This window comes from Heptranchias perlo, chromosome 6 (genome assembly GCF_035084215.1).
Source record: "Heptranchias perlo isolate sHepPer1 chromosome 6, sHepPer1.hap1, whole genome shotgun sequence".
Classification (NCBI taxonomy): domain Eukaryota; kingdom Metazoa; phylum Chordata; class Chondrichthyes; order Hexanchiformes; family Hexanchidae; genus Heptranchias; species Heptranchias perlo.
In genome coordinates, this window is record NC_090330.1 from 13012116 (window position 1) to 13033754 (window position 21639).

A 21639-nucleotide genomic window follows, 5' to 3' on the forward strand; every position below is an offset into this window, starting at 1 on the left:
TGCACCCCCTTTAAAATTGTACCATTAATTTATATTGCCTCTCCTCATTCTTCCTTCCAAAAAGCATCACTTCACACATCATAAGAAGGCCACTGGGAAAGTTGACGCTGCAGGAGATATTTCATTTGTTACCATATGAATTTTTATAATGCACTTTTTATGTTCTTATTTCAGCTTTAACATTTTGTTTTAGAAAAGCTGGGACAGGTGGGGTTATTAATCATCTCATGGCATATTTCTTGGTAAAGGTCCTATTAGAATCCTGGACGAAGCCTTAACTATGTTTTTACAATACTTTCAGAGACTCTTTGCTTTATGGATCCTCCAGAGGGACCTCACTGGTAGGGGCAGCTGGCCAGCAGCACAATGCATTGAAAGTACCAGCAATCATGAGACTGTTAGGGTATCTTAAAAAAAAATACATTTGAAAACAATTATTAATACAATATCATAGTAATTTGTGGCTGAGCGTATTAATTATAATTAGTTTCATGATTATACCGGTTTGGGGAATTGAAATTATGCGCTCAGTTCATCCTCTTCTCCAATTCTTCCTCTCCTGGAGGCAGTGACTCATGTTGAGGTACGTTCTGCAATTGCTAACAGCTCTCCAATTCCTCAACCAAGTGTACATTCATCACGTGAGCCTAGACGATGTGGGATTTATACAGTCAAGCCCAATCCTGTCCACACATATGCACTTTACAGATAGAGTCACCGAATAACAATCAAGAGCACGAAACCTGGTTCATTTTTGTTTTTCTAACCCCGGGGCAGCAAGGCCATTTGCAGTGATCCTACTGTTATTTTCATCAGCATAGCCCAGGGACCGAACATTGGGCCTTCCTGGTCTGTCCGGCTCAGTACCACCTCATGTGAAGGCTGAGATTTTGAAAACTGGCCACACCTACAGGGAGAGAAAAAGTGTGCAGGATGGCAGATTTGAAGCTTAGAAGAAACCATGAAGAAAAGTTCAGAGCACCACTCGCTAGTATCAATAAAATAAAGAAACAGAAAATGGTTGCAACAGAGAGAGAAGTTGGAGGATAAAGATGAGAAATGGATCGCCCATTGGATGAAAATCTTTTCCTTGTATGTTTCCAAAAGCATGAGAACTGTTTATTGAAGCTTCCCCAAATATGGGAGCCTTAGGTAGTATAGAGAATTAAGGGTTGTCAAGGGAAACAGTAATGTTTGGCATGAATGAGGAGTCTAAGCTTCTTGAAGGCAGCTTCATTGGTGTTCAATTTGAGGTCAGAGGAGATAGTGAGGCTAAGAATGTTAATAAATAAAAATGGATTAAGTGTGGAGCAATCTTAATGCTAAAGGGATCAAAGGATATGGGGAAAAGGGTACTGAGTTAGACGATCAGCCATGATCATTTTGAATGGCGGAACAGGCCCAAAGGGCCGAATGGCCTACTCTTGCTCCTATTTTCTATGTTTCTATGTTTCTATGTTAACTGTAAGAGGTAATGGCTTTGGGAATACAGCTTGTGTGGAGGGGAATGTTTTGGCATTGTAGAGTGTGCCATCCAACAAATAAATTGACAGCTATTAAAACTTTTCTAATGAGGACAGGACAGTTTGAATGGATGACCAAATAGTTAGAAGTTCAATACTCCAGCACTAGGCCTTTTGTTTCAGACTGCCTGCAAATCTTGTTGCTGTGCCTGCACGGGGGTAAAAGTTATACAGGTTCCAAGCCATCTATGTCATGGTCTGCTTTATGCATTAGATTTTCTAGTGCATGCCTGGTAATGTCATCCATCTTTCCATCTTGTCTCAGCTTTAGTTCCAATCTCTCTCTCCACTGCAACCTTTCTAATCTTTATATCTTTAATTGATACTGCAATATTTATTGTAACGTTGAACTTTCACCTCTTGTTCCTGCTTAAATGCCAATTACACAGTTATATAAATTCTTCTTTCCTGCATCCTTGAAGGATTGAAATAAGGCTCATTGCACAGTCTCCTACTCTAACTGCTTGTTCCCAGGACCCCAGAAGTGTAAAACTCCTTACCTCCCCCCATCTTCCCTTCCTCCGACAATCTCCAGGCTTTCATAATGTAAGCTTGGTGTCAAATAATCGATACGTTCTGGTTTACCTTATCTCTCTTATTCCATTCAGCCTTGGTGGTGTCCTGCACTAAGAGCCTTGACCTTTCATCTTGGTTTCTCAGTTGACTTATCTTTTCACTAATGAATTGCAGTAAAAGATCTTATTCACAGCAGCTGTCTGTTTACTCTGGTTTGTGCATTGACCAATTTGCTGTGGTCCCCTGCCGGCGGCTTCAATAGACACGTGCAGCCCGCTGCACCCGCATCGCGCCCTAATTCGGGGCGTGATCCAATTTCGACGCCCTGGCGTCTGACTCCACTTCTGATGGGGCACGGGTTAGAGCTTTTTTATCTTGTAGCTTAATTTTTAAAGAAAGGATTTGCATTTATATAGCATCTTTCACAACCTCAAAACCTTCCAAAGCACTTCATAGCCAATGAAGTATTTTTTCTTGAAATGTGCTCACTGTTTTAATGTAGGGAAATGCAACAGCCAATTTACATACAGCAAGATCCCACAAACAGCTATAAGATAAATGACCAGGTAATCTCTTTTAGTGTGTTGGCTGAGGGATAAATGTTGGTCAGGACACTGGGAGAACTCCCCTGCTCTTCTTTGAATTCTGCTAAGGGATGTTTAACATCCACCTGAGAGGACAGACAGGGCCTCAGTTTAACATCACCACCAACACCGCAGCTCTCCCTCAGCACTGCATTGATGTATTAGTCTAGATTATGTACTCCGGTCTCTGCAATGGGGACCTTCTAACTCAGAGGCAAGAGAGCTTTCACTGAGCCAAGGCTGACACTTAAACTTTGTAAACTTAAAAAGCTTTGTACTCAAACTTGTCAAGTTCAACTCTAAATTGCCATTTAAAAGGCTACACTTTTTCTCTGTCCTCCTGCTCCTGAGCCAGCTGTTCTTCCATAATCTGTGTGTTCAGCTTCTTTTTCACCTCCCGAGCAGAAATGGCAAAGCAATTGCATGGCCATTTGCTAAATTTAGGCCTAATTCTGCGACAGCATTAATTTATAAGCTGACAGTACAGCCAGTCCATGTGATGAAGTGGGTGTGGGTAGAATACCAGATTTTCTAAAGGTGCATTTAGTGCACACATCAGTCCTGGCACTGATAGTTCATCTCCAATTTAAGACATACTGGACCAGAGTTTCTGCTAGATTGCGCTGGCTTTATCAGCGCAATGCAGCTGAATCAGCGCAAAACATTGCGAAATTCCGGATTACGCCAGACGTAATTTGCGGCCAGCGTAATTCGAGTTTCCACGATCTTTTGCGCTGGCTCAAAAAATATCTCTGAAACTAGTCTCACCCTCAAAACTGGCCATGCCCCCCCCCCCGGCCGATTGAAACAACAAGGACAGTGACTTTCTGCCGATTGCGGCCGTTCGAGGAGGGTTTTAAAATTAAGCTAGTTCTCTTGGGTGCAAAGTCACTAGTAGGCATGGTTTAAATGTTTTTAAATAGTAAAAAATATAAATTTACTAAGAAACTGATTAGTGTACACCAATGCAAGTAGGAAATGCTTCAGTATAGTTTATTTGAGTCACATTCAGTGAGTTTAAATCAGGTTACACACAGGCAGAGAACTGGACACCTTTATTAAAAATGTTTATTTTTAGTGCTAAACCATTTTCAGCTGTATTAATAAAACTGCACCAGGTTACCACTGTTAAATACATCTCTTAAAGACATCAATAAATATTTTTGATTGCAAAAAAAATAAAGAAACAACTAGGCTTTGTTAAGTTGCTGAACTGTGCTGACTCATGGCAGATTTTACATTTGTGATTACGTTAGTGCATCTTAGCGGAAACTCAACATAACTCGGTGTAAAATGCGCCAGCGCAATCTTTGGGTGCAAAATGTTGATTGCGCCCAAAGCGGAAACTCCAGGCCACTATACACACTGTGCACAGTAGTATGGCTGACTATGATCATCTTAATGGCGCACAGAATACTTTCTGTTGTAGGTGCTGTTCTTATGTTTCATTAGCATTCAAATTGCTGCCCTTGTAAACCTTCACACCAGTGGCAAACGTGCGCTAGGTGCCAGCAATGTGGAGTATGAGGTGTAGTGCTCATTTCCCATCTGCTTTCCGCCTGGTCCAGAATTATGATGGTGGTGTCAAGGGTGTTCTCCACCACTGTGCTTTAGCCATGCGTTAACCTTGTTGTGTTAGTTGTTGTTTGCATAACTGCTCATTGAGGGACTAGTGCACCAAATTGCATTCTTAACGCATGGCACATGTGATACATTCCTACTGGCGTGAATCAGGCATTCTAGCTTTGCTGTGTGGGGATTTTGAAGTTTCACTGAGTTTCTGCTGACATTAAGCTCATAACAATAGAGTTTCTTTACAATGCTGCCATGGTATTTGACTTAGTGAAGAAGGATGCGCAGAAGTAGAGAAGGGTTGCCAGTGTTGAGATAGCACCAAAGGATTACTGTCTGGACCCAGTGGCATGCCAAACTTGACAATGACTGAAGAACACTGCCTCCAGAAAGGCTGAGGCTTAGCAGTAAGGCCATCTTGCATCTGCTTCAGGAAGATCTGCAGGCAACCTCACACATAACGATGGCAATGCCAGCGGCTGTCAAGGTGACCATGGTCCTCAGGTTTTGTGCCTTAATTTCTTCCAGGCTAGCCAGGGCATAACAGTGGTATTGGCCAATTTGCTGTACGTGGAGGTATCAAAAAGGTGACTGTTGTTTAATTCAGGAGGGCCATCAACTTTCCCTCTTTACCCGCTGACCAGCAACAGCCGCATGACAGGGCTGTCCATTTCCACCGTACTGCTGTCTTTCCTAAAGAACTGGATGTGTTTGTGAGCATCCACGTGGCTACTCAGGCCCTTTATCATAAGAGTGATCTACTCCATCAAAGTGCAGTTGGTTTGTGATCAGCAGCACCATATCGTGCCGGTCAATGCCTCATAGAATTATAGAATCATGTCAGCACAGAAGGAGGCCATTCGGCACATCGAGCTTGTGCCAGCTCTTTGTAAGAGCAATCCAGTTAGTCCCATTCCCCCACTCTTTCCCCGTAGCCCTGCAAATTTTTTCCCTTCAAGTATTTATCCAATTCCTTTTTGAAAGCCAAGATTGAATCTGTATCCACCACCCTTTCAGGCAGCGCATTCCAGATCATAACTACTCGCTGCGTAAAAAAATCTTTCCTCATGTCGCCTTTGGCTCTTTTGCCAATCACCTTAAATCTGTGTCCTCTGGTTCTTGACCCTTCTGTCAATGGGAACAGTTTCTCTTTATTTACTTTATCTAAACCCTTCATGATTTTGAACACTTCTATCAAATCTCCTCTCAACCTTCTCTGTGCTAAGGAGAACAACCCCAACTTCTCCAGTCTATCCAAGTAACTGAAGTCCCTCATCCCTGGAACCATTCTAGTAAATCTTTTCTACCTTCTCAGATTGCACCCAACTTTATTGTGCTAATCAGTTTCCATTGGGCACATGAAGAATTTCACTGGTGATTATCCAAGACAGTTGAAAACTTCAAGAAACATTACAAAGAGACTTTAAAGTGATGCTACAAAGGAGGCGCATACTCACCTGATTTGCATAGTGACTCACCAAGGCAAGTGAGTCACGGTCAGTTTGGTCACTTTGTAGATGAGTTTGCTGGCGATAGGAACAATGTCTAAAGCTGTTTTTAAACTGATTGTACGTGGATGTAGAGCTGTCAACTCCCAACGCAAAGGTCTTGTGCAACTGGTACCAGCCTCAGTGAAAACTTGCCAGATTCACTAAGTCTGGGAACAAATAGTCTTCCTGGTGGGTGGACATCCTGTCTTCTGAAGAATAAAGATAAATTGGTGGCGAACTAGCTCAGCAATGATAAAAGCAAGATAGGAGAAGGAGGGTTAGGAGAGGTTCCTGATGTTGCAAATGCTCTGCTCCATTGGATAATGCATGCGTTGACTTGTAATGTGCTGCTCAGTGGTCCATTGCTCAAACACAAAACAACTGTCCTGGCATCTACATTGGGGAAAACCAGAAAATATTTTGCGCTCAGGGCTTCATGGTGAGAAGGCTGGTGCTGACAGTAAAGCTTCTGAAGATTGGAAAAGGAAAATGGATCAACAAGCTAACACATTCAGATATTGGTGGTGAGTTCTCCGACACAGATATACCACCCATCTGAGAGATGGCACGTCCAAAAGTGCAGCACTCCCTCAGTACTGCACTGAAGTGTCAGCCTGGATGACACTCCCTGGAACCCACAGCTTCTGACTCAGAGGCGAGAGTGCTACCACTTGAGCCAAGCCTGACACTGTGAACAAATATCCCAAGAACAAATGAAAAAAATCTCTAAGGGGAAATTCCATGAGAAAATCCAGAGGGAACTGGGGTGGCGCAATGGTTTGGATACTGATCTTTCGTCTCTGGGGTCTGGGCGTAAATGTAGGCTGGGCTGCTGGGATTCTCTGTCCTCTAGCTGGGTGCTGTGTAAGGTCAATCTCAACTCAATTCCTACTAGGTCTGGGCCACTGCACAAACGGCTTCAAATCCAATATTAATTGGCGCTAACTTGGCAGTTTCACTCCGAGAGACAGCAGGATGGTGGTGTGGGAAGTTTTTTTTTCACATAGAATTTTCAACACAGAAACAAACCATTCGGCCCAACAGGTCGATGCCGGTGTTTATGCTCCACACGAGCCTCCTCCCTCCCTATTTCATCTAATCCTATCAGCATATCCTTCTATTCCTTTCTCCCTCATATGTTTATTTAGCTTCCCCTTAAATGCATCTATGCTAGTCGCCTCAACTACTCCTTGTGGTAGCGAGTTCCACTTTCTAACCGCTCTCTGGGTAAAGAAGTTGAAAAATGTGGTGGAGTAGCGGAATCTTTACTCGCATGTTTTGTTGGGTATGGTCTGGAAGTGCTTGATGCTGACGCTGGCCCCAAAATAGAAAATTGATGGGGACAAAATTCACAACGCTGCATAACCCTAACCCTAATGCAGCTGTATTCCTGAATCTAATGTTTAAATATTTTGGAAATAAATCAAATGTTCACCAATGTTTTAAATACAAAATATGTCCTTTCCATTGTCAATCGCAATCTCCTGGAGGCGGCCATTTTACAAAAAATTAGCTCATGATTTAATCAGTAATTTGTATAACTCGGCTAAATCAAGCAAAAATCTATCCTCTTGCTTATTTTGCTTGGCAGTTTAAAAAAAAAATCTGCCCACTTTTTTTTCTCACTTCAGGATTACTGCAGCTCAATTTTAATGTTGGTTAGTGAGTTGTAAGCTGACTATATGAGAGGACTATGATGGTAAGTTACAACTAATCAGATAAGAATGGAACTTCCCATTTTAAACTCGAGCAAACTTTTTTTTATTCACATTAGTTGCCAAAGGAAAATATTCTCCAATGTCTGCTTCCAGGCTTCTTCTGACCAACATGTCTAAAGCACAAAGTACAATAACTGGAGGTGTTGATATATGTTCAGTTACAGTTAAAATCATGGGAAAATGCAGAAGGATATTTGAAAAATTGAGGTGCATCATTACAGAGTTGACAGCACAGATGAACAATCGACTAGCAATTCAAGGGAAACTCAAACAGCTTATCTGATTGATTGCGACTCGCAAGCATTACTTTCAATCCAACTACTAGTGCATGCACGTTCAAGGACAGGTACTGCAGGTTTTAGTTGAGCATGTGGTAATTCATCCAACAAGTAGCTGAGCTATATAGACCAGGAAGGTCCCACATTCATCCCTGGTCTGCGCTGAGTCAGCTGTGAGTGTTGGTAGGAGCTTTACAATTGCCCTCAGTAACCATGGATGAGGAAGGAGGAATATTAGCCAGGGTTCCCAATCCTGCTGGAAGTGTCTCCACACGGACATTGGGCTTGGCTGTGATGCTCCCCAGAGACATAAAGGTTTGTCAAAACTCATTGTCTATGCTCACACTTGAAGAATTTATGCCAAGGTTGCTGTTGGTTTCAGGCCCTCTGCTATAAATTGAACTGTAACTAGTGGCAACATGATACAATTGATGGAAAATGCGCAGGAACATTACCCCACACACCACACCTCCCTTGAAATGCCAATCCTTTTAACGACCCAGAAAATGTACTATTTCACTGTAGGCCGTGAACAGGGGAAATTTATAGAGACAAGATAGTCAGTAATTCAAAAAAGAGCAACCAACAGCCATGAGGTAACTTATCATTTTGACAGGTTTTCAATTTTTTCTTTAATGAACAATGCCTAAGAATCACATTATGTAGCAGACTCTAATTCATTTAGTGATTTCAATGACCATAAAACTTCACGAAGAATGCATTTTATATTTCTATCCAGTCAGGTTAATGTTATTAAACTCATGGAAAATGTATTGTCCATAGTCACCCAGCCAAGTTACAGCAACTACTATATGTTGTTTTGTTTTCTAAACTTAGTGAATGTAATGATACTCTCAGCATACAATGATATCTTCAGTATACCACAGTATCATTGTATCACCTAGCGTCTGGGTAGGATTCATTTTCAAAATGTCTGCATTTCATAAATCCCAAATGACTTTGATTTAGTTTAATTAAGTTTTCAAATTAGAGGTCCGAGACTCGAGACTCACATGTATATAGCATCTCTCAGGATGTCCCAAATTGCTTTACAGCCAATGAAGTACTTTTGAAGTGTAGTCACTGTTGTAATGTAGGAAACATGGCAACCAATTCGCACACAGCAAGGTCCAACAAACGGCGCTGTGATAATAACAGATAATTTTTAAAAATGATGTTGGTTGAGGGATAAATATTTGGAAGGGGGCCCCCAAGAGCAGGACAATATTTGGGGGTGCTTCCCAGGAATGCATCTATATGCGCAGAGGGTCTCTCACCCAGCAAAGCTTGAAAATTACCGATCACAGAAATATCAAAAGGTGTGTCTCATTAAAGTGATGAGCCGTCTTGAGGTTGGCTGGGGGAGGGGAGATGCGGATGAAGAGGATGTTTTGTAATTGCCGGGACAAGATGCTGGTGGGGAAAAAAAGCACAGATAATAGGATCATCAGTAACCTTGGGTGAGGAAGGGGAAAATTAGCCAGCGTTCCCAGTCCTGACCATTATCCAGCGACTCCTGCTGGAAGTGCGTCTGTACGGACTTTGGGTTTGGCTGTGATGCTTCCTGTGGTCCATTTACTGCCAACTGAAGAAGCATCTGAAGAGTCCACTTTATCAAAACAAATGTTCACTTTTTTCCCCATCTCTCTAGAAAGTGCCGACTCTGGGATATTGTTTATTGGGGGTCAGGGGTTCTAGTACCTCTAGTATCTCTTCATGAGTGAGCCTAGACGATGAATGTTGGCAAGTTATTCAACTGGGGGAGGGGGCATCACAGCCACACTTGATCACCTCCCCTGCCAACATCCACAAAATTCACACTTTCCAGCAGAGAAGTCACTCTATAGTGTTTAGTTGTGGGAATACTGTCTGATTTTTCCACTTCTTAGTCCAGCTTATGGGTGCTGAGGCCATTGTAGTGCCCCTATTGCTGGCCTAGCTGAAATCAGATAAATTAGCATGAACTGGGTATGAACGTTTTGGTCTTTCAGGAAGAGGGGAGAGAATGGGATGGGGCTTTACTCACTGGGATGTCGGGGAAACTGTCATTTTAAAGGTGGTTAACTGGAACATTGTCAGCACAACGTGACAAGTGAGGAGTGAGTCGTGTGTATAAAGTTTCAATTTGTGGAAAAATTAGCCAGTATTCCCACAATTTCTGGAATGATGAATAAATGTCGGTGATAGGTATTGATGTTATCGTTCAATATTTTGTTTTTTTGATATTGGCCAGGTTTTATCATTTAACCACTGAAAGATAGCCACATTTGTTATCCTTGGGTCCTGTTGTGTAATTGTGAGACAAATGCACCATCTGGTTTAGCGTTGGAATTCCTCTTTAAAATCTCAATCAATAATTAACATTAGGGCTATAAAAAGCAGGTACGCAAACAAGGGAAGCGGGGAAGGGAATCCAGATTAAAAATCAGGACCTTAGTGCAATTGTTTTGTGTGGAATTTCTGGTGAGTCATTTTGCCAAATTGCCATGAACAGGAAAAACCAACAACAAAAACCATGCCGAGTTCAGAGAAATAATTGGCTAAAGGCACCAGCCAAATCGGTTTGAATATATAAATAAATTGGTGTTGACTTAAATCTTATTTCATGAACCACTGAAGGGCAACTTTCTTTTATCACTTTGGTAAGATCACTTTCTATTTAAATAATGGCCCAGAATTTCCTGGAGACTTGCGCCATTGAAAAGGTTCATCCTAGTCATAAGGACCCTTTGAGCGGCGCAGAAGAAAGTGGAAATTATGGAGTTAGAGACTTGCGCCATTACTTATGCCACGCCGTAATTTCCTGGGATTTTTGCGGCGCAGAAAACAGTTAATTATCATACCCCCGCCCCCTATTAAAATCAATGGCTAATTTCCTGGATTAATGCCAGTTTTCATGCTGCTGCCACTCGGACTGAAAAACACTGACACTGGGGAACGAGCGGCGGCACCATTAATGACTGAGAAGAGGGTTCATGTGAAAATATTCGTAACATTGGTACATACGGAAAGACAATTTTGTGTGAAGTTAAATTCAGAAAGAGCGGGAACTCTGACTGTCCGTGTTAGAATTAATCACTCCTGAACACTCACTGTTGGATTTGGATTGCTATTTAGATTGTGGTCACTTCTCAGAGCAAACAAATGAAAATAGCTCTTGATAGCATAGCGTGTATAGCTAGCTGGCTTAATGCCGCACATATTAAACTACAGTAAAACATCTGGATTATTAAACGCGGAATTAGAAGTTTAAGTTTTGCAGTTCAAATATTCGCCAAATCAACGTGCTTCACTGAATTTAATTCATTTGCACCCCATAGCCATCAGCCTGAAAGTTCTGTAAGGTTTGTAGCAAACAAATGAAACAAAACAGGCCAGTCCTTTCAATTTAACCCGATTAAATCGAAATGAGAAACCACAGACTCATCTGGCTCTAATTTGATCTCGGGTGTTTACAATTTGATTCAGAGTATATCTGGACATCGACAACACCCGTTAAACAGGTACGATTAGTTAATTGTTTCCTTAATCTTTAAGCGAGAAGGAAACCTCAGCTGTTCAGTAATGCAATTGATTTGGGAAAACAAATAAGGTTAAGGTACAGCACCTACTTAGTATAGAATGCAGTTCTAAATTGCTATTTACAGAGGGAAAGGTAGCTAAAGCCAGAAGTTCTTGCACAGACACGTGCATAGGAAATGATAAACAGTCCAAGTCTGTGAATGGCCATTGGCTTCATCGCTTCTGATTCATCACTGTGGCGTATTCTAATTAGAAAACCAGGAAATTTTGGAGTAAATTAGCACTGGCGAGATCGGTGCCCAAGACGACAAAATTTATGGCATACCTCATCAATTTTGCCGTTGCAGGAAATTCTGGGCCAATGTATATGAATAAGCCTCAAACTAAATTCTTTCATTCCTTCTTTATTTTAGGCTCCACTCCAGTGTACCGAGGAAATTAGAATACCAACTCTTCAACACCAAGTTGAAAGGCAGTGATTTCAACGACAAGACTCCTTTGCTGAAGGTTTCTTCTGAAGGGAAAGGGTATGTTGCAAAATGAAATGAAATTCCTTGACTGCAAATGAAATGTAAAAAGCGGCAGAGGGGATGGGAAAGAACAGCTACCAAAGATTGAATTGCAAAAGAAATCTTTGGCAGCATCAAAACGTAAACACCTATAAGAAGAATGCTGGCAGTCACCAGTGTTTATAAGGCTGAAAGCATTTGCAGCTCTTAGTAATTGGATTTCCAATGAAAGTTGCTTGATATATTAAGGTGCCTCATTGAGGACTAAGACATTTCGTGGTGGTTCTCTTTTTGAGGCAGATATTTCTGTGCTGGATGAAGACTTGAGATGTTTAAGATATTACAATGTTTGAATGTGTAGGAGTGACTTGTTAAATTTAGAAGTTTAATAGCTTCCTTTTCAAAAAAAAGTTATTTTGACACAAATTTAATTCCACAATTCAAAGGTGTAGTGTTGTTTATAAAGGTTTATACGCAAGCTGTTGTGGTGATGGTGCAGTGTGGCAGTTAAAGATTAATACCCATTCTTCCTCTGCATTGCACCCACTTTTGGATGGTGTTTGGGAGCAGGCAGGAGGTAGATTGGCCCCAATACCCCTTTGAATAGTTAAATTTACTTGGAAATATTCATCCAGCGAATGCCGCTACATATCGGGATTTTGCTTGAATGTAGTGCAATAGGTGGCAGAGGACAGCTGTGGTCAGGAGGGCAGCTCGTGCTTTGGGTTTGTCTGATTAATATGATACTTAGCAGGAATGATTATGAAGGTGCTTGTGCTTCTTGTAACATAAAGACATCAAAGAAGTAAAAAGTGAGAAAAATCATTTAGTTCTTGTGGGGACGAGCGTCCAATTTTTTTTTTCCTGAGAGTAGGGGCAGATGTCTTCCTTTCTTCAGGCTTTAGATGATCCAAGTACAGGTCTGGCCAGTGTTGAACCATACTAGACCACCAGAAACATGGTCTTAGCATGAACCCTCCCACTCCGCAAACATATATTCTATATCACCAGCAAAACTATTATTGAAGAGTTTGTACTACCTTGTTCCGAGAATTCATTAATTAGAAAATTCCTGTCAGTCTTTTATATTAAAAAAAACACTTGTATTCACTAAAGATAAAAAGAAAAATCATAAATACTGAAAATAGGAAACAGAAAATGCTGGAATTGCACGGCAGATTGAGGCAATCAGGTTAATATTTTGAGTGGGGCTTTTTATTAAACCTGGTTTCTGATGAAACCAAAAATGTTGACCTCTCTTTTGTTTCCAGATGCGGACTAATGGTCATCACTTCCTGCTTTTACTTCTGCTCAGTAAACACTACGTGAGATGAAGGCATGTTGCACATGAAACACTTGCTCTAGTATTTCCATCTTTGTGAATCTGCAAATACGTTGTTTGTAATGCGTAGGAATCGTGGGAAGGGCCTCGTTAGACAAAGAGCAGCCAAATTCTTCAGCTTCTAAAGGAGTGGTCAGGCCATCTCTGCTCCATCCTGGATTTTGGGACCTTTTGAAAGCCTCATAATGGAACCCACAACTGCTCTCAGCAGGCATAGGTTCCATTGGGTCTATCGGGGAGGACTGGATGGAATTTCCTGGGGAAGCCCAGGAACTGCCCCAGGCACAACCTCATAACAACTTGTATTTGTATAGTACTTTTGACATAACAATATGTCCCAAGACACTTCACAGAGGCATAATCAGCCAAAAATCGATGCCGAAACAAAGAAAGAGCTTGGCCACGGAGTTGGGTTTTATGAAAGACCTTAAAGGAGGAGAGGGAAGTAGAGAGAAAGAGGGGTTTAGAGCATGGGGTCTAGGCGGCTGAAGGCACAGCAGCTAATGGTGTGGTGAAGGGAGAAGGGGATACGTAGAAGGCCGGAGTAAGAGGAATGGAGAATTTGCGGGGAGGGGGCTGTAGGAGGTTAGAGATAGGGAGGGGTGGAGGGATTTAAACATGAGAATGAGGATTTTAAATTGGAGGCATTGGGGGGGCCAGGAGCTAATGTAGGTCAGCAAAGGTAGGGGTGATGGGTGAGCAGGACTTGGTGTGGGTTACGATATGGGCAGCGGCGTTTTGGTTGAGCTGAAGTTTACGAAGGGTGGCAGGTGGGACGCCAGCCGGGAAAGCATTGGAATAGTCAAGTATGGAAATGATAAAGGCACGGATGAGGGTTTCAGTGGCAGATGGGCTGAGGCAGGGGAGGAAGTGGTTGGTGTCACGGAGGTGGAAGTAGGCAGTTTTTGTGATGGAGATTATATGGGATGGGAAATTCAGCTCGGGTTGAATAGGATGCCAAGAAGATCTGTCCATGCGCCCCCCACCCCCCCACCCCACCAGAATTTAAAGAGCTACCAGAAATGGGGCAGAATCCCAGCGAAAGTGGGTTCTGAAATTCCAGGGCCTCTCAGCCCCAGGATTTCTGGTGCCTTTGTCTTAGATTGGACCACATTTTCATCTTCATTAATATCCATATTTCAAGACATTATTGCTTTCAGGTTCAATCTGGCCATCATCTCTACTATTCAGACTACCGGAAAAATTATATCCTTGTCTTACATTCCTTTCCAATATTTTAACTCCATTCACATTATCTGTAATTATAATGTAGAAAGTGTCCTTGACCCAGATGAGATGGTGATGTGATCTCCAAGCTTCTCTATCATCTTCACTTGTTCATCCAAGTCGTGGGTCTCAATGGACAGTTCATGCAGATCCCGCAAACTCTGGCCTTTCCCCGAGCAATCTTTTTTTTCATGAGCCTGCAGTTGTTGAATTAAATTAATTAGGTGGCAGTTAATTTTACCTTGTCTCAGTCTCCAACTGCCTTGCAAGGCCAAAGTTGATTAGGCCTTTTTGTTCAGGGAATTAATTACACAATAAACTCCTGTCAGTCCTTAATAAGTAGCACTCCTGCTCAATAAACCTTAATTAGGTCGACAGAACATTTCACATAAAAGAATATAGCCTTACATTAAAATAAAGTCAGATTGTTTATAGATAGTAACAGATTTGTTTTGCTGTCTGTTGTCTTCCTAATTCCAGGACTCAACACAATGCATTGTAAAACCAAAGGAACGAGTTTAAGAATATTATACATGCAAAAGACAGGCGCAGTACTGTTTTTTTTAAGTTTTAACAAATTTGCCTGGGGTTTTTCTCTGATATTTTTTCCCTTTCTCCCCATCTCTCCTCAAGTCAGTGACTTGTGTTGGGATGTGGTTCCACATATGACAGAAACCTTCTAGTACCTCGTCCAAATGGCTGTTCTTCACGAGCCTAGACAATCGGTGCTGGCAGGCGTTTGACAATGGGGGTAACATAGCTGGGCCTCATCTTGTCCTCATTTTATGTCCACACACACCCAGTGAAGTCAATGGACACCAATGAGAGCATAGGAGCATAAGGTAAGAACATAAGAAATAGGAGCATTAGTAGGCTATACCCTGGAGCCTGCTCCGCCATTCAATGAGATCATGGCTGATCTTCTACCTCAACTCCACTTTACCCCCCGATCCCCATATCCCTTGATTCCCTTAGTATCCAAAAATCTACCGATCTTAGCCTTGAATATACCCAATGACTGAGCATCAACAGTCCTCTGGGGGAGAGAATTCCAAAGATTCACAACCCTCTGAGTGAAGACATTTTTCCTCATCTTGGTCCTAAATGGCTGACCCCTTATCTTGAGACTATGACCCCTAGTTCTAGACTCTCCAGCCAGGGGAAACAGCCTCTCAGCATCTACCCTGTCCAGACCGCTAAGAATTTTATATGTTTCAATGAGATCATCTCTTATTCTTCTAAACTCCAGAGAATATAGTCCCATTTTACTCAATCTCTCCTTATAGGACAACCCTCTCACCCAGGAATCAATCTAGTGAACCTTCGTTGCACCCCCTCTAAGGCAAGTATGTCCTTCCTTGGGTAAGTAGACCAAAACTGTACACAGTACTCGAGGTGTGGTATCACCAGAGCCCTGTATAATTGCAACAAGACCTCCTTACTCTTATACTCCAACGCCCTTGCAATAAAGGCTAACATACTCTTTGCCTTCCCAAATGCTTGTTGGACCTGCTTGTTAACTTTCTGTGATTCGTTTACAAGAACATCCAAATCCAACATTTCTTATTCTCTCACCTTTTTAAAAAAAAAATTCTGCTTTTCAATTCTTCCTACCAAAGTGGATAATTTCACATTTCCTCACATTATACTCCATTTGCCAACTTCTCGCCCATTCACTTAACCTGTCTATATCCCTTTGCAGTTTCTTTGTGCCCTCCTCACAGCTTACTTTCCCACCTAGCTTTGTCATCAACAAACTTGGATACATTACACTCGGTCCCCTCATCTAAGTCATTGATATAGATTGTAAACAGCTGAGGCCCAAGCACTGATCCTTGCGGCACCCCACTAATTAAAACTTGCCAACCTGAAAATGACCCGTTTATCCCTACTTTCTGTTTTCCGTCCATTAACCAATCCCCAATCCATGCTAATAAATTACTCCCAATCCCATGAGCCCCACTCTTGTGAAACAACCTCTTGTGCGGCACCTTATCGAATGCCTTTTGAAAATCCAAATATACTACATCCACTGGTTCCCCCTTATCTACTCTGCTAGTTACACCCACAAAAAACTCTAATAGATTTGTCAAACATGATTTCCCTTTCATAAATCCAGGTTGACCCTGCCTAAACATGTTATGATTTTCTAAGTGCCCTGTTACTACATCATTAATAATAGATTCCAGCATTTTCCCTACTACGGATGTGAGGCTAACTGGCCTATGGTTCCCTGTGTTTTCTCTCCTCTCTTGAATAGTGGGGTTACATTTGCTACCTTCAAATCCACGGGGACCGTTCTAGAATCTAGGGAATTCTCGAAGATTATAACTGATGCATCCACTATCTCTGCAGCCACCTCTTTTAGCACCCTAGGATGTAGGCCATCAGGTCCAGGGGATTTGCCAGCTTTTAGTCCCATTAATTTCTCCAGTACTACTTCTTTACTAATCTTAATTACTTTAAGTTCCTCATTCTCATTAGCCCCTTGGTTCCCCACTATGGTGTTTTCTAATGTGAAGACAGATATAAAGGGCGCTGAATTGGGCCGTGTAGTGCCTTTTGTTTCGGCGCTACACGGACTCTCAGACATCCAAGATGGCGTCTTGGATGCGCACGCACGTTTCCTGCATGACGTGCGCCAGACGCCATCTTGGTATAGGAGTTAGCGCAGGCGCAGATAACAAACACCGGAATCATGTAAAGTAGGGAGAAAATGGCTTCAATCGGTGTGCAACGCTGATTTAAAGTGATAGACACCATTTTGGAACTTAAGCTCAACTCAACGCACAGTCCTAACCCCGACCATCTGAACGTGTCTTAGAGTGCCTGGAGGACTCCCCACCATCGCTCTTTAAAGGGACCATGTAGGATTTACAGGTTAGTGGCTGGATTATTACTTCTGGCTGCTGAGACATTTGTAACTATTTTTGGAGGTCTCCTAGACTTCAATACTAGGACATGGGGACATAGCCTAACATTTAGAGCCAGGACATGCAGGAGTGAAGTTAGGAAATGCTTCGACACGCAAAGGATGGGAGACATTTGGAACGCTCTTCTGCAGACGGCAGTTGATGCTAGCTCACTTGTTAATGTTAAATCTGAGATTGATAGATTTCTGTGAACCAAGGGTATTAAGGGATATGGGGCTAAGACGGGTACATGGAGTTAGATCACAGGTCCACCATGATCTCATTGAATGTCGGAACAGGCTCGAGGGGCTAAATGCCACTGCCACTTCTTGCCTCCTGATATGCACCACCTTCTCCAGCAAGAAAGCAGGACTTGTGTCTGGGTGATGTGCCTGTCATGGTTGAATAGCTGCCAGTGTGTGTGGCCTGTGAGTTGTGGTTGGGCAGCTTGAAACAGTGGTAATGTGTAAGGGTGAGAGGGAGCATCTGATTGGAAGAGTTGAATACTGATGGAAAGAGTTTATTGGTACGTGGGTGATGGGGGGGCGTAGTGCGTGGTGCAGTTGGTATGAGTCACCACTTGACAGTTGACCTCACTCACCTTGACCACTCATGTTAAAGTATTGAACTTCTTCCTGCACTGCATCCATGTTCATGATGCTGTGCGCCTGGCATTGTTCCCCGCTGCCTCCCACTGCCTTTTGCGTATATGTCTGGCGGGCCTCTCGCCTTCCCCCCTCCCCCCCCCCCCCCCACGGATATAGGATGTCCCTCCTTCTGTCCACCACTTGCACCCAAGGCCTCTAGTGCATCACCAGAGAACCTTGGTGCATGCACTCTTGCAGGCCTGGTACCAACTCAGATCGGCAGATTGGTGAGGTCTGGCGTGCAGATTGGAGGATGTGGGATTTAGTAGTGCACAACCTTTATTAAACGTTTTAACATAACTCATCAGTGTGTAAACATAGGGATGGGACCTGCATCTGTGTTTTACATGTGCGATGTCTGATCTCCGTTCAGATTCCGTGCAGACTCCGTGCAGACTGTAATTTTCAGCAAATAACAGGTACCAGCTACCTTTTAAGAGATTTCTCAGAAACATCCTCCCTTTAAGAGATTGAGCTCCCTCTGGTGGTGGAAAGTGTGAATTGCATTGATTCCATGTGCAAGGCCTGGAAAGGAAGGCCGATAGCAGGTAAGTCCTGAGGTGAGTCCAAACTTGCGTCCTGCCTGCATAGAGTCCATTGGGCGTATCGCGCTACCCCTGCCCGAAACGGACCCTCATCCAATTTTTCCCCCAAAATATTTGTTTAACTTCTCTGCCATTTCCTTATTCACCATTATAATTTCACCTGTCCCTGCTTCTAAGTGACCCACGTTTACTTTTGCTAATCTCTTTCTTTTTACCTACTTGTAGAAGCTCTTACAATCTGTTTTTATATTTCTTGCTAGTTTACTCTCATATTCAATTTTCTCCATCTTAATCAATTTCTTGGTCATCCTTTGCTGATTTCTAAAACCCTTCCAATCCTCAGGCTTTCTACTCTTTTTGGCAACGTTGTAAGTCTCTTCTTTTAATCTAATACTATCCTTAACCTCTCTAGCTAGCGACGGTTGGCTCATATTTCCCGCGGAGCTTTTATTCCTCAAGGGAATATATATTCGTTGAGAATCATGAATTATTTCTTTAAATGTTCACCATTGCTTATCTACCGTCATATCTTATAATCTAATTTCCTAATCTACCTTAGCCAACACGCCCCTCATATCTACGTAATTGGCTTTGTTTAAATTTAAGACTCTGAAACTCAATATGAAATTCTATCATATTATGACCATTCTTCCCCAGAGGATCCTTAACTCTAAGGTTACTTATTAACCCTGTCTTAACACAATACTAGATCTTAAATAGCCTGTTTCTTAGTTGGTTCCTCAACATATTGTTCTAGAAAACTGCCTCGAATGCAGTCCATGAACTTGTCCTCCAAACTACTTTTGCCAATTTGGTTTGCCCAGTCTATATGAAAATGAAAGTCCCCCACAATTATTGCGATACCCTTGTTACATGCTCCTCTAATTTCCTCATTTATACTCTGTCCAACATTATAACTACTGTTAGGGGGCCTACAAACTACTCCCACCAGTGTTTTCTGTCCCTTATTGAGGAGCAGGAACTCTGGTTGAGTTATTTTTCTCTTCTTGGCCTGTGGTGCACTGTAGCCAGGTGTCGTATCCCATACTGTAGTGTCTTGGTTGGGTTGCTTTATTCTATTTTATTGTTCCTTATGCATATTTTGTACCTCCATTACACCAATGGTTACACTGCAAATGTACTTCATTGGCTGTGAACCACCTAGGGACATCCTAAGCATGTAAACTGCAATGTCTAAATACAGGTATTTCTTTCTTTACATTCTTAAAGTTCACAATGGGCGAGGTTCAGAACATCGGTCACTGCTGCTATTATATAGTATACATGAACGTACAAAAATGTAAAAGACCATCTGATCCATCAAGCCTTCTCCATCCAGACATGGTGGAACCATGTTCACTTTGCCTCCCCCACCCCTGTAAATTCTTCCGGAAGAGGCAAAAATTGGAAGAAAAAGAATCTGGCTAATTTAGGAAAAAAACTCCAGGAAATCCCCCTCCAACTCCCTAAGGCAACCAAGCAAGTTCCAGAAGACGGTGGTAACTCATGAGTTTCCCTATTCCCTGTTATTCTACAACCTATAATTTGAAATGTCCTCTGCTCTCAGGAACTTGTCCAGTTCTTTTTTGAAGGACTGCAGAGAATCCATACTCACTACACGCATTAGTAATCTGTTCTAGGGATGATCGGTGATCATTCTCTGTGTGTGGTGGAGGGAGGGGAGTGGAGAATATTCCTAGCATTTAATCTAAGTCTTTGCCAATGTATTTATACTCATGCCCCTTAGTTCTTCCATCTCAAATAACTAGCTAACTGAACAATACCTAAGTTTTCCCACTGCAGTCACCCCCAACTCCTGGAACCTATCTCGCCAGCTAAGAGTCCTGAGACTGGCCACCCTTTCCTGTATCTTCACCAGTCTTGATATTCCCCATCATGTGTAGTTACCAAAACAATACTCGAAAACCATACCCATTTCTCTGTTGCTATCCTATCTAATCGGAAAACAAGGAAAACAACCCCTGCCCATCCAATCTCTCCTCTTAGCAGCAATTTTCGAGCCAGGGTTGGGGTTGTTTTCCTTGGAGCAGAGGAGGCTGAGGGGAGACTTGATTGAGGTGTACAAAATTATGAGGGGCCCAGATAGAGTAGACAGGAAGTACCCGTTTCCCCTAGCGGAGAGTTCAAGAACTAGAGGACATAGATTTAAGCTGATTGGCGGAGGGATTAGAGGGGACATGAGGAAAAACTTTTTTACCCAGAGGGTGGTGGGTGTATGGAATTCGCTGCCCGAATTGGTGGTAGAGGCAGGGACCCTCAACTCTTTTAAAAAGTACCTGGACTTGCACCTAAAGTGCTGTAAGCTGCAGGGCTATGGACCGGGTGCTGGAAGATGGGATTAGAATGGGCACCTGGTTGTTCTTCGAGCCAGCGTGGACACGATGGTCTGAATGGCCCCCTTCTGTGCTGTATCTTTTCTATGGTTTTAATTTCAGATGAGATAGTGGAGGAAAATTCAGCCTAATGAGTCAGTACAATAAATAATGACGGTAAAAGATTATGAAAGCAGCAATGTTGCTCAGTGGCATAATTCATTTACACAGTAGCATCCTGAGCCATGGAGTGTTAGGACATGGATTTACCTGCATGGCCTCCCCCCGTAGTGCTGTCTTCAGTCTAATGAGGTCCGAGGCTCCTTGGACCTCACCATTTGTGCACAGGGCATGCACGGGAGAGTGCTCAAAAATGGGCACGCTCAAATTTATAGTCTGAGGTCTCTCTTTCTGATCCTCTCTGTTTGTTTATTTTTCTGTTTCTCTCTATTTCTCTGACTCTGTTTATTCCTCTATCTCTCTCTGTTTATTTCTCTATCTCTCTTTATTTCTCTGACTCTTTATTTCTCTCTTTGTTTGTTTCTCTGTCTCGGTCTCGTTTGCATAATATACACACGTCTATAGGAGGCACAGTGTCAACATTTTCAGATAGGAGCATGCTTAACTGTGAACAGAACTATAAGTGACTAATGGAAGCTATAGACAGGTTATTAGATAGTGGATGAAATTTAATGCCAGAAATATGAGGTGCTATAGCTTGAGAGGAAAGTGATAAAATCCATTTGGGCACATTGGCAAAGACACAAACAATATTGAGAAAGGCCAGCTCAACAGCCATAGAGTACAATCTATAATGGTGTACATTAATGAACAAAAGTAGGTCAAGGGAATTTCCCAAATCTGGAGAAATGCTTGCTTCTCAATCTGAATATCATTGCATTAAATATTTAAGATTCTTAG

General features: G+C 42.4%; 1 protein-coding gene across 1 annotated transcript in view; it reads left to right on the forward strand.

Annotated features, from left to right (window-relative positions):
- oca2 (oculocutaneous albinism II) overlaps window positions 1–21639 on the forward strand; it is a 386742-nt gene that overhangs the window by 28819 nt on the left and 336284 nt on the right. The window contains exon 2 of the mRNA XM_067985374.1: window positions 11617–11730. Coding sequence (XP_067841475.1) covers window positions 11617–11730 — 114 coding nt within the window. The remainder of the gene's footprint in view (window positions 1–11616; window positions 11731–21639) is intronic.